The sequence below is a fragment of the Oncorhynchus keta genome, unplaced genomic scaffold (genome assembly GCF_023373465.1).
Source record: "Oncorhynchus keta strain PuntledgeMale-10-30-2019 unplaced genomic scaffold, Oket_V2 Un_scaffold_15414_pilon_pilon, whole genome shotgun sequence".
NCBI lineage: Eukaryota > Metazoa > Chordata > Actinopteri > Salmoniformes > Salmonidae > Oncorhynchus > Oncorhynchus keta.
The window spans coordinates 43,139-56,941 of record NW_026290800.1 but is presented as its reverse complement, the minus strand read 5'-3'; the positions used below and the strand labels follow the sequence as shown (position 1 = coordinate 56,941).

The 13,803-nt window shown below is 44.6% G+C and overlaps 1 protein-coding gene across 3 annotated transcripts; it reads right to left on the bottom strand.

The window, feature by feature from the left end:
- Positions 1-63: 63 nt before the first annotated feature.
- Positions 64-3,930, bottom strand: LOC127927592 (lipopolysaccharide-induced tumor necrosis factor-alpha factor homolog). 3 transcript variants are annotated; one of them, XM_052514222.1, is made up of 4 exons: positions 3,809-3,930; positions 3,565-3,594; positions 3,185-3,317; positions 64-767 (listed from the first exon to the last, which is right to left on the bottom strand). In XM_052514222.1, the coding sequence occupies exons 2-4, from the start codon at positions 3,587-3,589 to the stop codon at positions 659-661; spliced, it is 267 nt and encodes an 88-aa protein (XP_052370182.1). In that variant the 5' UTR covers positions 3,590-3,594; positions 3,809-3,930; the 3' UTR covers positions 64-658. The 3 variants fall into 3 exon arrangements, with proteins under 3 accessions (XP_052370182.1, XP_052370181.1, XP_052370183.1); XM_052514221.1 differs by having other exon boundaries at positions 3,544-3,594; positions 3,809-3,897; XM_052514223.1 differs by lacking the exon at positions 3,809-3,930 and having other exon boundaries at positions 3,467-3,591.
- Positions 3,931-13,803: the final 9,873 nt, after the last annotated feature.

The following is a 13,803-nucleotide window of genomic DNA, read 5'->3' as shown; positions in this document are numbered from 1 at the left end:
AACAGCCTATGAACTAACAGCTGATAATAAAAAAAATAAGTTTTTCTACAAATTAACAAAACATTTTAGCGGTTGTGAAATTATTGTATTTTTCAGGGCTCAGTTTATTCCTAACAAACCAGTACAGAACTCAATCAGAAAGACTCTCACAGTGCTGCATTGAGACAATTAGAGTAATATAACTTACAGATCATACAACAACCACCAGACCATGAATACTCACATTCTACGTTGTCTATTTCTATGGCACACATATTTTACCGTTGCCAAGGCACCGGTGAATTGCATAACAAGGGACAGGGCGGGATGGGATGGAACACTGTCAATGACAATTCAATTGTTCTTTTGAGTTAAATCTAATTGAAGTCGTACATTTTTGCCGTTGCCAAGGCAACCGTTAACTGCATAGCAAGGGGACAGGGCAGGATGGGACGGAACACTCAATGACAACATTCTGTGACAGTTAAATTGTTCTATTGAGTTAAATCTAATTGGTCTTTCAAACACGTGGCAGCCTGCTGTGCAGTTCTACTGGGTGGGACAAGCTGAGACAAACAACAGACTGTGTTGGAAGAGCAACTTGTCTCAGAAGACATGACACAATGTTGTAGCTAGCTTCCCAAAAGACACAGGAGTCTCCTGCTGGTTATTATGGGCTTTATAAGCGCTTATAAACCCCCAGGAGGGTCTTGCAGGAGGGACACGTGTGCTTGGCGTCTTTGAGCCTGTCGAAACAGAACGGGATGAGACAGCAACCCAGAACAAACCTGAGGAGGAGGAACAAAAACGGTCACACATTGTAAGGAGATGCATCTTAAGGCCTGAAAGGGATTTTATTTCTCTTAATCACAATCATCTTTTACCAGTTAAATGTAGTCACAAATTAAATACCTTTTGTATACAAATGTTTTCCAAAATATTGCATTCAAATATCTCATTAAATATAGTGTATGCATATTTGCACAAATGCATTTCAACCTGAATGAAGTCAGCTTAAATATTTTGGTTTCATTTTGTTAAAACACTCCAGGCCCTGACTTGTCCAGAGCGTATTTTTTATTTTATTTTATTTCACCTTTATTTAACCAGGTAGGCTAGTTGAGAACACCTTTATTTAACCAGGTAGGCTAGTTGAGAACACCTTTATTTAACCAGGTAGGCTAGTTGAGAACACCTTTATTTAACCAGGTAGGCTAGTTGAGAACATCTTTATTTAACCAGGTAGGCTAGTTGAGAACACCTTTATTTAACCAGGTAGGCTAGTTGAGAACACCTTTATTTAACCAGGTAGGCTAGTTGAGAACACCTTTATTTAACCAGGTAGGCTAGTTGAGAACACCTTTATTTAACCAGGAAGGCTTGTTGAGAACACCTTTATTTAACCAGGTAGGCTAGTTGAGAACATCTTTATTTAACCAGGTAGGCCAGTTGAGAACACCTTTATTTAACCAGGTTAGTTGAGAACACCTCATTTAACCAGGTAGGCTTGAGAACACCTTTATTTAACCAGGTAGGCTGGCCTGGCCAAGATAAAGCATAGCAGTGTGAACAGACAACACAGAGTTACACATGGAGTAAAACAAACATACAGTCAATAATACAGTAGAACAAAAAAATAAAAAGTCTATATACAGTGAGAGCAAATGAGGTAAGATAAGGGAGTTAAAGGCAATAAATAGGCCATGGTGGCGTAGTCATTACAATATAGCAAGTAAACACTGGAATTGTGGATAAATACTTAATATTTCTATCTGTAAAATACCAAAGTCGTAGGTAAAAATGCATTTTTATCTAGAATAAACAATTGACCAACATATCAACAATTCCTCTGGGCCAAGTCTGGAGAAAACATCAAAGCATAACCTCACAACATGTGGTGAAGGAAGAGGACTCTGAAGCTGAGAGAAATTAGCTTGTTTTGTGTGGACTTTCAGGAAATGGCAGTTAAAAAAGTCAAATACACTGAAATTAGACGACCCATTAGACAAACCATTAGACGACCCATTAGACGACCCATTAGACGACCCCATTAGACCCCATTAGACCCCCATTAGACGACCCCATTAGACGACCCATTAGACGACCCATTAGACGTCCCATTAGACGTCCCATTAGACGACCCCATTAGGCGTCCCATTAGACGACCCATTAGGCGACCCATTAGATTAGGCGACCCATTAGACGTCCCATTAGACGTCCCATTAGACGACCCATTAGACGACCCCATTAGACGACCCATTAGACGCCCCATTAGACGACCCATTAGACGACCCATTAGACGACCCATTAGACGTCCCATTAGGCGACCCATTAGACGACCCATTAGACGACCCATTAGACGACCCATTAGACGACCCATTAGACGACCCATTAGACGTCCCATTAGACGTCCCATTAGGCGACCCATTAGACGACCCATTAGACGACCCATTAGACGACCCATTAGACGACCCATTAGACGACCCATTAGACGACCCATTAGACGTCCCATTAGACGACCCATTAGACGACCCATTAGACGTCCCATTAGGCCCCATTAGACGTCCCATTAGTGTTTTGCAAGGAGGAATGGGAAAAAATGTCAGTCTCTCGATGTGCAAAACTGATAGAGACATACCCCAAGCACCTTACAGCTGTCATCACAGCAAAAGGTGGCGCTACAAAGTATTAACTGAAGGGGGCTGAATAATTTTGCACGCCCAATTTTTCAGTTTTTGATTTGTTAAAAAGTTTGAAATATCCAATAAATGTCGTTCCACTTCATGATTGTGTCCCACTTGTTGTTGATTCTTCACAAAAATATACAGTTTTATATCTTTATGTTTGAAGCCTGAAATGTGGCAAAATGTCGCAAAGTTCAAAGGGGCCAAATACTTTCGCAAGGCACTGTACATTCATTTTCATCAAGTTTGACATTTGTTTGTTTATTTTGTGAAAATTACTAATATTAATGGATCAAAATAACAACAAATTGCTAGATTGATTCAAGTCATTTCAGCCTGTGGTGTCTGACCTGAACCCACTGACAAACAGTAGGATTGGCTTTCACCCCACACACACAGTACACACACACACACACACACACACACACACACACACACACACACACACACACACACACACACACACACACACACACACACACACACACACACACTACACACACACACACTCTTGTACGCACCCACAGAAGAAGAGTCCCCCACAGAAGAGGTAGGTGAGGACACCAGAGGAGAAGTCAACCTTAGTGACCACGGTCTGGTGACAGGTAGGACAGGTCATCTGGACAGGACCGTCCCCAAACGCACCGATGGCCACTGGAGGGGGGGGTATTAGTTAATTCTCTAAGTCATTAACGTGTTAATTCATTCATTCCTACAGTACCTCAAAGCATGGCTTCATTCATTCATCAATTCATTCATTAAATTCATTCATTCATCAATTCATCCATCCATTCATTATTTACTTTCTTCCAACTTATCTGTCCACTGAAAACACACGGCTGTTTAACCTCCTTTATAGTTAACAAGAGTTTCACTCAACCCAAAGTAGAGTAGGACATACCAACAGGCACCTGGACGTTGGCCATCGTCCCTGAGAGGAAAGAGAGTTGAGTACTAACAGAGAACACACAGCAAGACGGACAAACACACTAACGGAACACTCAACTAATGCTGATAGCCAGAGAGAAAACATTCAAAAGTTCAAACTGCAAATAAAATACTCTTGTTTTTTTGTTGATAAGCTTACATTTTTTCATCATTACTTTTCCAATAACAGACACATGATCTCTTATAAAAGTACTTACAGGTCTGCTGTAAGGGAGAGTCTTACTGCTCTGCTGGTCAAAAAGGAGTCTGGTACTTTTCTTCTACTCACTAACACAGGAGGGTGAACAGAGTCAGTAGCCGGATCCGCCCATCCTACCAAACAGCCTGTACTGTTATCTACTGTCCTGTCTCCTACCAAACAGCCTGTACTGCTATCTACTGTCCTGTCTCCTACCAAACAGCCTGTACTGTTATCTACTGTACCCTGTCTCCTACCAAACAGCCTGTACTGTTATCTACTGTCCTGTCTCCTACCAAACAGCCTGTACTGTTATCTACTGTCCTGTCTCCTACCAAACAGCCTGTCCTGTTATCTACTGTCCTGTCTCCTACCAAACAGCCTGTACTGCTATCTACTGTCCTGTCTCCTACCAAACAGCCTGTACTGCTATCTACTGTACCCTGTCTCCTACCAAACAGCCTGTACTGTTATCTACTGTCCTGTCTCCTACCAAACAGCCTGTACTGTTATCTACTGTCCTGTCTCCTACCAAACAGCCTGTACTGCTATCTACTGTTATCTACTGTCCTGTACTGTTATCTACTGTCCTGTCTCCTACAAACAGCCTGTACTGTTATCTACTGTCCTGTCTCCTACCAAACAGCCTGTACTGTTATCTACTGTCCTGTCTCCTACCAAACAGCCTGTACTGTTATCTACTGTCCTGTCTCCTACCAAACAGCCTGTACTGTTATCTACTGTCCTGTCTCCTACCAAACAGCCTGTACTGCCTGTCCCTGTCTCTACCAAACAGCCTGTACTGTTATCTACTGTCCTGTCTCCTACCAAACAGCCTGTACTGTTATCTACTGTACCCTGTCTCCTACCAAACAGCCTGTACTGCTATCTACTGTCCTGTCTCCTACCAAACAGCCTGTACTGTTATCTACTGTCCTGTCTCCTACCAAACAGCCTGTACTGTTATCTACTGTCCTGTCTCCTACCAAACAGCCTGTACTGTTATCTACTGTCCTGTCTCCTACCAAACAGCCTGTACTGTTATCTACTGTCCTGTCTCCTACCAAACAGCCTGTACTGTTATCTACTGTCCTGTCTCCTACCAAACAGCCTGTACTGTTATCTACTGTCCTGTCTCCTACCAAACAGCCTGTACTGTTATCTACTGTACCCTGTCTCCTACCAAACAGCCTGTACTGCTATCTACTGTCCTGTCTCCTACCAAACAGCCTGTACTGTTATCTACTGTCCTGTCTCCTACCAAACAGCCTGTACTGTTATCTACTGTCCTGTCTCCTACCAAACAGCCTGTACTGTTATCTACTGTCCTGTCTCCTACCAAACAGCCTGTACTGTTATCTACTGTCCTGTCTCCTACCAAACAGCCTGTACTGCTATCTACTGTCCTGTCTCCTACCAAACAGCCTGTACTGTTATCTACTGTACCCTGTCTCCTACCAAACAGCCTGTACTGTTATCTACTGTCCTGTCTCCTACCAAACAGCCTGTACTGCTATCTACTGTCCTGTCTCCTACCAAACAGCCTGTACTGTTATCTACTGTCCTGTCTCCTACCAAACAGCCTGTACTGTTATCTACTGTCCTGTCTCCTACCAAACAGCCTGTACTGTTATCTACTGTCCTGTCTCCTACCAAACAGCCTGTACTGTTATCTACTGTCCTGTCTCCTACCAAACAGCCTGTACTGTTATCTACTGTCCTGTCTCCTACCAAACAGCCTGTACTGTTATCTACTGTCCTGTCTCCTACCAAACAGCCTGTACTGCTATCTACTGTCCTGTCTCCTACCAAACAGCCTGTACTGTTATCTACTGTCCTGTCTCCTACCAAACAGCCTGTCCTGTTATCTACTGTCCTGTCTCCTACCAAACAGCCTGTACTGTTATCTACTGTCCTGTCTCCTACCAAACAGCCTGTACTGTTATCTACTGTCCTGTCTCCTACCAAACAGCCTGTACTGTTATCTACTGTCCTGTCTCCTACCAAACAGCCTGTACTGTTATCTACTGTCCTGTCTCCTACCAAACAGCCTGTACTGCTATCTACTGTCCTGTCTCCTACCAAACAGCCTGTACTGCTATCTACTGTCCTGTCTCCTACCAAACAGCCTGTACTGTTATCTACTGTCCTGTCTCCTACCAAACAGCCTGTCCTGTTATCTACTGTCCTGTCTCCTACCAAACAGCCTGTACTGCTATCTACTGTCCTGTCTCCTACCAAACAGCCTGTACTGCTATCTACTGTCCTGTCTCCTACCAAACAGCCTGTACTGTTATCTACTGTCCTGTCTCCTACCAAACAGCCTGTACTGTTATCTACTGTCCTGTCTCCTACCAAACAGCCTGTACTGTTATCTACTGTCCTGTCTCCTACCAAACAGCCTGTACTGCTATCTACTGTCCTGTCTCCTACCAAACAGCCTGTACTGCTATCTACTGTACCCTGTCTCCTACCAAACAGCCTGTACTGTTATCTACTGTCCTGTCTCCTACCAAACAGCCTGTCCTGTTATCTACTGTCCTGTCTCCTACCAAACAGCCTGTACTGCTATCTACTGTCCTGTCTCCTACCAAACAGCCTGTACTGTTATCTACTGTCCTGTCTCCTACCAAACAGCCTGTACTGCTATCTACTGTCCTGTCTCCTACCAAACAGCCTGTACTGTTATCTACTGTCCTGTCTCCTACCAAACAGCCTGTACTGTTATCTACTGTCCTGTCTCCTACCAAACAGCCTGTACTGTTATCTACTGTCCTGTCTCCTACCAAACAGCCTGTACTGTTATCTACTGTCCCTGTCTCCTACCAAACAGCCTGTACTGTTATCTACTGTCCTGTCTCCTACCAAACAGCCTGTACTGTTATCTACTGTACCCTGTCTCCTACCAAACAGCCTGTACTGTTATCTACTGTCCTGTCTCCTACCAAACAGCCTGTCCTGTTATCTACTGTCCTGTCTCCTACCAAACAGCCTGTACCTGTTATCTATCTACTGTCCTGTCTCCTACCAAACAGCCTGTCCTGTTATCTACTGTCCTGTCTCCTACCAAACAGCCTGTACTGTTATCTACTGTCCTGTCTCCTACCAAACAGCCTGTACTGTTATCTACTGTCCCTGTCTCCTACCAAACAGCCTGTCCTGTTATCTACTGTCCTGTCTCCTACCAAACAGCCTGTCCTGTTATCTACTGTCCTGTCTCCTACCAAACAGCCTGTCCTATCTACTGTCCTGTCTCCTACCAAACAGCCTGTACTGTTATCTACTGTACCCTGTCTCCTACCAAACAGCCTGTACTGTTATCTACTGTACCCTGTCTCCTACCAAACAGCCTGTACTGTTATCTACTGTCCTGTCTCCTACCAAACAGCCTGTACTGTTATCTACTGTCCTGTCTCCTACCAAACAGCCTGTACTGTTATCTACTGTCCTGTCTCCTACCAAACAGCCTGTACTGCTATCTACTGTCCTGTCTCCTACCAAACAGCCTGTACTGTTATCTACTGTCCTGTCTCCTACCAAACAGCCTGTACTGCTATCTACTGTACCCTGTCTCCTACCAAACAGCCTGTACTGTTATCTACTGTCCTGTCTCCTACCAAACAGCCTGTACTGTTATCTACTGTCCTGTCTCCTACCAAACAGCCTGTCCTGTTATCTACTGTCCTGTCTCCTACCAAACAGCCTGTACTGTTATCTACTGTCCTGTCTCCTACCAAACAGCCTGTACTGTTATCTACTGTCCTGTCTCCTACCAAACAGCCTGTACTGTTATCTACTGTCCTGTCTCCTACCAAACAGCCTGTACTGCTATCTACTGTCCTGTCTCCTACCAAACAGCCTGTACTGTTATCTACTGTCCTGTCTCCTACCAAACAGCCTGTACTGTTATCTACTGTCCTGTCTCCTACCAAACAGCCTGTCCTGTTATCTACTGTCCTGTCTCCTACCAAACAGCCTGTACTGTTATCTACTGTCCTGTCTCCTACCAAACAGCCTGTACTGTTATCTACTGTCCTGTCTCCTACCAAACAGCCTGTCCTGCCTGTCCTGTCTCCTACCAAACAGCCTGTACTGTTATCTACTGTCCTGTCTCCTACCAAACAGCCTGTACTGTTATCTACTGTCCTGTCTCCTACCAAACAGCCTGTACTGCTATCTACTGTCCTGTCTCCTACCAAACAGCCTGTAATCTACTGTCCTGTCTCCTACCAAACAGCCTGTACTGCTACTGTACTGTCCTGTCCTGTCTCCTACCAAACAGCCTGTCCTGTTATCTACTGTCCTGTCTCCTACCAAACAGCCTGTACTGCTATCTACTGTACCCTGTCTCCTACCAAACAGCCTGTACTGTTATCTACTGTCCTGTCTCCTACCAAACAGCCTGTCCTGTTATCTACTGTCTCCCTACCAAACAGCCTGTACTGTTATTTACTGTACCCTGTCTCCTACAAACAGCCTGTCCTGTTATCTACTGTCCTGTCTCCTACCAAACAGCCTGTCCTGTTATCTACTGTCCCTGTCTCCTACCAAACAGCCTGTACTGCTATCTATCCTGTCTCCTACCAAACAGCCTGTCCTGCTATCTACTGTCCTGTCTCCTACCAAACAGCCTGTACTGTTATCTACTGTCCTGTCTCCTACCAAACAGCCTGTCCTGTTATCTACTGTCCTGTCTCCTACTGTACTGTTATCTACTGTCCTGTCTCCTACCAAACAGCCTGTACTGCTATCTACTGTACCCTGTCTCCTACCAAACAGCCTGTACTGTTATCTACTGTCCTGTCTCCTACCAAACAGCCTGTCCTGTTATCTACTGTCCTGTCTCCTACCAAACAGCCTGTACTGTTATCTACTGTACCCTGTCTCCTACCAAACAGCCTGTACTGTTATCTACTGTCCTGTCTCCTACCAAACAGCCTGTACTGCTATCTACTGTCCTGTCTCCTACCAAACAGCCTGTACTGTTATCTACTGTCCTGTCTCCTACCAAACAGCCTGTACTGCTATCTACTGTCCTGTCTCCTACCAAACAGCCTGTACTGTTATCTACTGTCCTGTCTCCTACCAAACAGCCTGTACTGTTATCTACTGTACCCTGTCTCCTACCAAACAGCCTGTCCTGTTATCTACTGTCCTGTCTCCTACCAAACAGCCTGTACTGTTATCTACTGTACCCTGTCTCCTACCAAACAGCCTGTACTGCTATCTACTGTACCCTGTCTCCTACCAAACAGCCTGTACTGTTATCTACTGTCCTGTCTCCTACCAAACAGCCTGTACTGCTATCTACTGTCCTGTCTCCTACCAAACAGCCTGTCCTGTTATCTACTGTCCTGTCTCCTACCAAACAGCCTGTACTGCTATCTACTGTCCTGTCTCCTACCAAACAGCATGTACTGTTATCTACTGTCCTGTCTCCTACCAAACAGCCTGTACTGCTACTGTCCTGTCCAAACAGCCTGTACTGTTATCTACTGTCCTGTCTCCTACCAAACAGCCTGTACTGTTATCTACTGTCCTGTCTCCTACCAAACAGCCTGTACTGTTATCTACTGTCCTGTCTCCTACCAAACAGCCTGTACTGTTATCTACTGTCCTGTCTCCTACCTGTCAAAACAGCCTGTACTGTTATCTACTGTCCTGTCTCCTACCAAACAGCCTGTACTGCTATCTACTGTCCTGTCTCCTACCAAACAGCCTGTCCTGTTATCTACTGTCCTGTCTCCTACCAAACAGCCTGTACTGCTATCTACTGTCCTGTCTCCTACCAAACAGCCTGTACTGTATCTACTGTCCTGTCTCCTACCAAACAGCCTGTACTGCTATCTACTGTCCTGTCTCCTACCAAACAGCCTGTCCTGTTATCTACTGTCCTGTCTCCTACCAAACAGCCTGTACTGCTATCTACTGTCCTGTCTCCTACCAAACAGCCTGTACTGCTATCTACTGTCCTGTCTCCTACCAAACAGCCTGTACTGCTATCTACTGTCCTGTCTCCTACCAAACAGCCTGTACTGTTATCTACTGTACCCTGTCTCCTACCAAACAGCCTGTACTGTTATCTACTGTACCCTGTCTCCTACCAAACAGCCTGTACTGTTATCTACTGTCCTGTCTCCTACCAAACAGCCTGTACTGTTATCTACTGTCCTGTCTCCTACCAAACAGCCTGTACTGTTATCTACTGTCCTGTCTCCTACCAAACAGCCTGTACTGTATCTACTGTCCTGTCTCCTACCAAACAGCCTGTAACAGCCTGTACTGTTATCTACTGTCCTGTCTCCTACCAAACAGCCTGTACTGTTATCTACTGTCCTGTCTCCTACCAAACAGCCTGTCCTGTTATCTACTGTCCTGTCTCCTACCAAACAGCCTGTACTGTTATCTACTGTCCTGTCTCCTACCAAACAGCCTGTACTGCTATCTACTGTCCTGTCTCCTACCAAACAGTCTGTAGCCTGTACTGTTATCTACTGTCCTGTCTCCTACCAAACAGCCTGTACTGCTATCTACTGTCCTGTCTCCTACCAAACAGCCTGTACTGCTATCTACTGTCCTGTCTCCTACCAAACAGCCTGTACTGTTATCTACTGTCCTGTCTCCTACCAAACAGCCTGTACTGTTATCTACTGTACCCTGTCTCCTACCAAACAGCCTGTACTGTTATCTACTGTCCTGTCTCCTACCAAACAGCCTGTACTGCTATCTACTGTCCTGTCTCCTACCAAACAGCCTGTACTGCTATCTACTGTCCTGTCTCCTACCAAACAGCCTGTACTGTTATCTACTGTCCTGTCTCCTACCAAACAGCCTGTACTGTTATCTACTGTCCTGTCTCCTACCAAACAGCCTGTCCTGTTATCTACTGTCCTGTCTCCTACCAAACAGCCTGTACTGTTATCTACTGTCCTGTCTCCTACCAAACAGCCTGTACTGTTATCTACTGTCCTGTCTCCTACCAAACAGCCTGTACTGTTATCTACTGTCCTGTCTCCTACCTATACTGCTATTCAAGTTATCGTTACGCACTGTGCCAAGTTAACGATACTCAGTGTGTATAGAGCCAAGTTATCGTTCCTCAGTGTGTATAGAGCCAAGTTATCGTTCCTTACTGTGTATAGAGCCAAGTTATTGTTACTCAGTGTGTATAGAGCCAACCAATCGTTACTCAGTGTAAATAGAGCCAAGTTATCGTTACTCAGTGTGTATAGAGCCAAGTTATCGTTCCTCATTGTGTATAGAGCCAAGTTATCGTTCCTCATTGTGTATAGAGCCAAGTTATCGTTATCATTGTGTATAGAGCCAAGTTATCGTTACTCAGTGTGTATAGAGCCAAGTTATCGTTCCTCAGTGTGTATAGAGCCAAGTTATCAATACTCATTGTGTATAGAGCCAAGTTATCGTTACTCAGTGTGTATAGAGCCAAGTTATCGTTCCTCAGTGTGTATAGAGCCAAGTTATCAATACTCATTGTGTATAGAGCCAAGTTATCGTTACTCAGTGTGTATAGAGCCAAGTTATCGTTCCTTACTGTGTATAGAGCCAAGTTATCGTTCCTTACTGTGTATAGAGCCAAGTTATCGTTCCTCACTGTGTATAGAGCCAAGTTATCGTTACTCAGTGTATAGAGCCAAGTTATCATTCCTCATTGTGTATAGAGCCAAGTTATCGTTACTCAGTGTGTATAGAGCCTTATCAATACTCATTGTGTATAGAGCCAAGTTATCGTTACTCAGTGTGTATAGAGCCAAGTTATCGTTCCTTACTGTGTATAGAGCCAAGTTATCGTTCCTCACTGTGTATAGAGCCAAGTTATCGTTCCTTACTGTGTATAGAGCCAAGTTATCGTTACTCAGTGTGTATAGAGCCAAGTTATCGTTCCTCAGTGTGTATAGAGCCAAGTTATCAATACTCATTGTGTATAGAGCCAAGTTATCGTTACTCAGTGTGTATAGAGCCAAGTTATCGTTCCTCAGTGTGTATAGAGCCAAGTTATCAATACTCATTGTGTATAGAGCCAAGTTATCGTTACTCAGTGTGTATAGAGCCAAGTTATCGTTCCTTACTGTGTATAGAGCCAAGTTATCGTTCCTTACTGTGTATAGAGCCAAGTTATCGTTCCTTACTGTGTATAGAGCCAAGTTATCGTTACTCAGTGTGTATAGAGCCAAGTTATCATTCCTCATTGTGTATAGAGCCAAGTTATCGTTACTCAGTGTGTATAGAGCCAAGTTATCAATACTCATTGTGTATAGAGCCAAGTTATCGTTACTCAGTGTGTATAGAGCCAAGTTATCGTTCCTTACTGTGTATAGAGCCAAGTTATCGTTCCTTACTGTGTATAGAGCCAAGTTATCGTTCCTTACTGTGTATAGAGCCAAGTTATCGTTACTCAGTGTGTATAGAGCCAAGTTATCATTCCTCATTGTGTATAGAGCCAAGTTATCGTTACTCAGTGTGTATAGAGCCAAGTTATCATTACTCATTGTGTATAGAGCCAAGTTATCGTTCCTCAGTGTGTATAGAGCCAAGTTATCGTTCCTTACTGTGTATAGAGCCAAGTTAACGGTACTCAGTGTGTATAGAGCCAAGTTATCATTCCTCATTGTGTATAGAGCCAAGTTATCGTTACTCAGTGTAAATAGAGCCAAGTTATCATTCCTCATTGTGTATAGAGCCAAGTTATCATTACTCATCGTGTTTTATATTATTAGTGACATTATTCTTCTAGTATTTCTCTCTGCATTGTTCGGATGGGCCTGTAAACATTTCACTGTTAGTTTACACCTGTTGTTTAAGAAGCATGTGACAAATAACATTAGATTTGATCTAAAATAGCACCCTATTCCCTCTATAGTCCACTACTTTAGACCAGAGCCTCATGGAACCCTATTCCCTCTATAGTCCACTACTTTAGACCAGAGCCTCATGGCACCCTATTCCCTCTATAGTCCACTACTTTAGATCAGGTCCCTTAGGATGCCATTTCAGACGCAATCACCCAGGTATGTCTATCCCATCCACCACCCACCAGCTGAGAACCACCACACCTCACTATCAGCCAGGTATGTCTGTCCCATCAACCACCTGAAAACCACCACACCTCACAATCAGCCAGCTAGCCCCGAATAGCATCACTGTAGAAATTATTACACTCAACGGAACGACTTGATTAGTGTAGTGCCAACAACGCAGCTACTGCCAGCTAGCCTACTTTAGCAGTACTGTATCATTTTAATCATTTTAGTCAATAAGATTCTTGCTACGTAAGCTTAACTTTCTGAACATTCGAGACGTGTAGTCCACTTGTCATTCAATTTCCTTGCATTAGCGTAGCCTTTTCTGTAGCCTGTCAACTATGTGTCTGTCTATCCCTGTTCTCTCCTCTCTGCACAGACCATACAAACGCTCCACACCGCGTGGCCGCGACCACCTAATCTGGTGGTCCCAGCGCGTACGACCCACGTGGAGTTCAAGGTCTCCGGTAGCCTCTGGAACTGCCGATCTGCGGCCAACAAGGCAGAGTTCATCTCAGCCTATGCCTCCCTCCAGTCCCTTGACTTCTTGGCACTGACGGAAACATGGATCACCACAGATAACACTGCTACTCCTACTGCTCTCTCCTCGTCCGCCCACGTGTTCTCGCACACCCCGAGAGCTTCTGGTCAGCGGGGTGGTGGCACCGGGATCCTCATCTCTCCCAAGTGGTCTTTCTCTCTTTCTCCCCTTACCCATCTGTCTATTGCCTCCTTTGAATTCCATGCTGTCACAGTTACCAGCCCTTTCAAGCTTAACATCCTTGTCATTTATCGCCCTCCAGGTTCCTCGGAGAGTTCATCAATGAGCTTGATGCCTTGATAAGCTCCTTTCCTGAGGACGGCTCACCTCTCACAGTTCTGGGCGACTTTAACCTCCCCACGTCTACCTTTGACTCATTCCTCTCTGCCTCCTTCTTTCCACTCCTCTCCTCTTTTGACCTCACCCTCTCACCTT

What these genes read in the sequence shown, in the direction of transcription:
- LOC127927592 (XM_052514221.1), bottom strand. Translation starts at nt 3,589, where the DNA reads ATGGCCAACGTCCAGGTGCCTGTTGGTATGTCCTACTCTACTTTGG. An exon ending in TATGTCCTACTCTACTTTGG is followed by an intron (nt 3,318 to 3,543) that starts GTTGAGTGAAAC and finishes CCCCCCCTCCAG; the next exon opens with TGGCCATCGGTGCGTTTGGG. An exon ending in GGGGGACTCTTCTTCTGTGG is followed by an intron (nt 768 to 3,184) that starts GTGCGTACAAGA and finishes CCTCCTCCTCAG; the next exon opens with GTTTGTTCTGGGTTGCTGTC.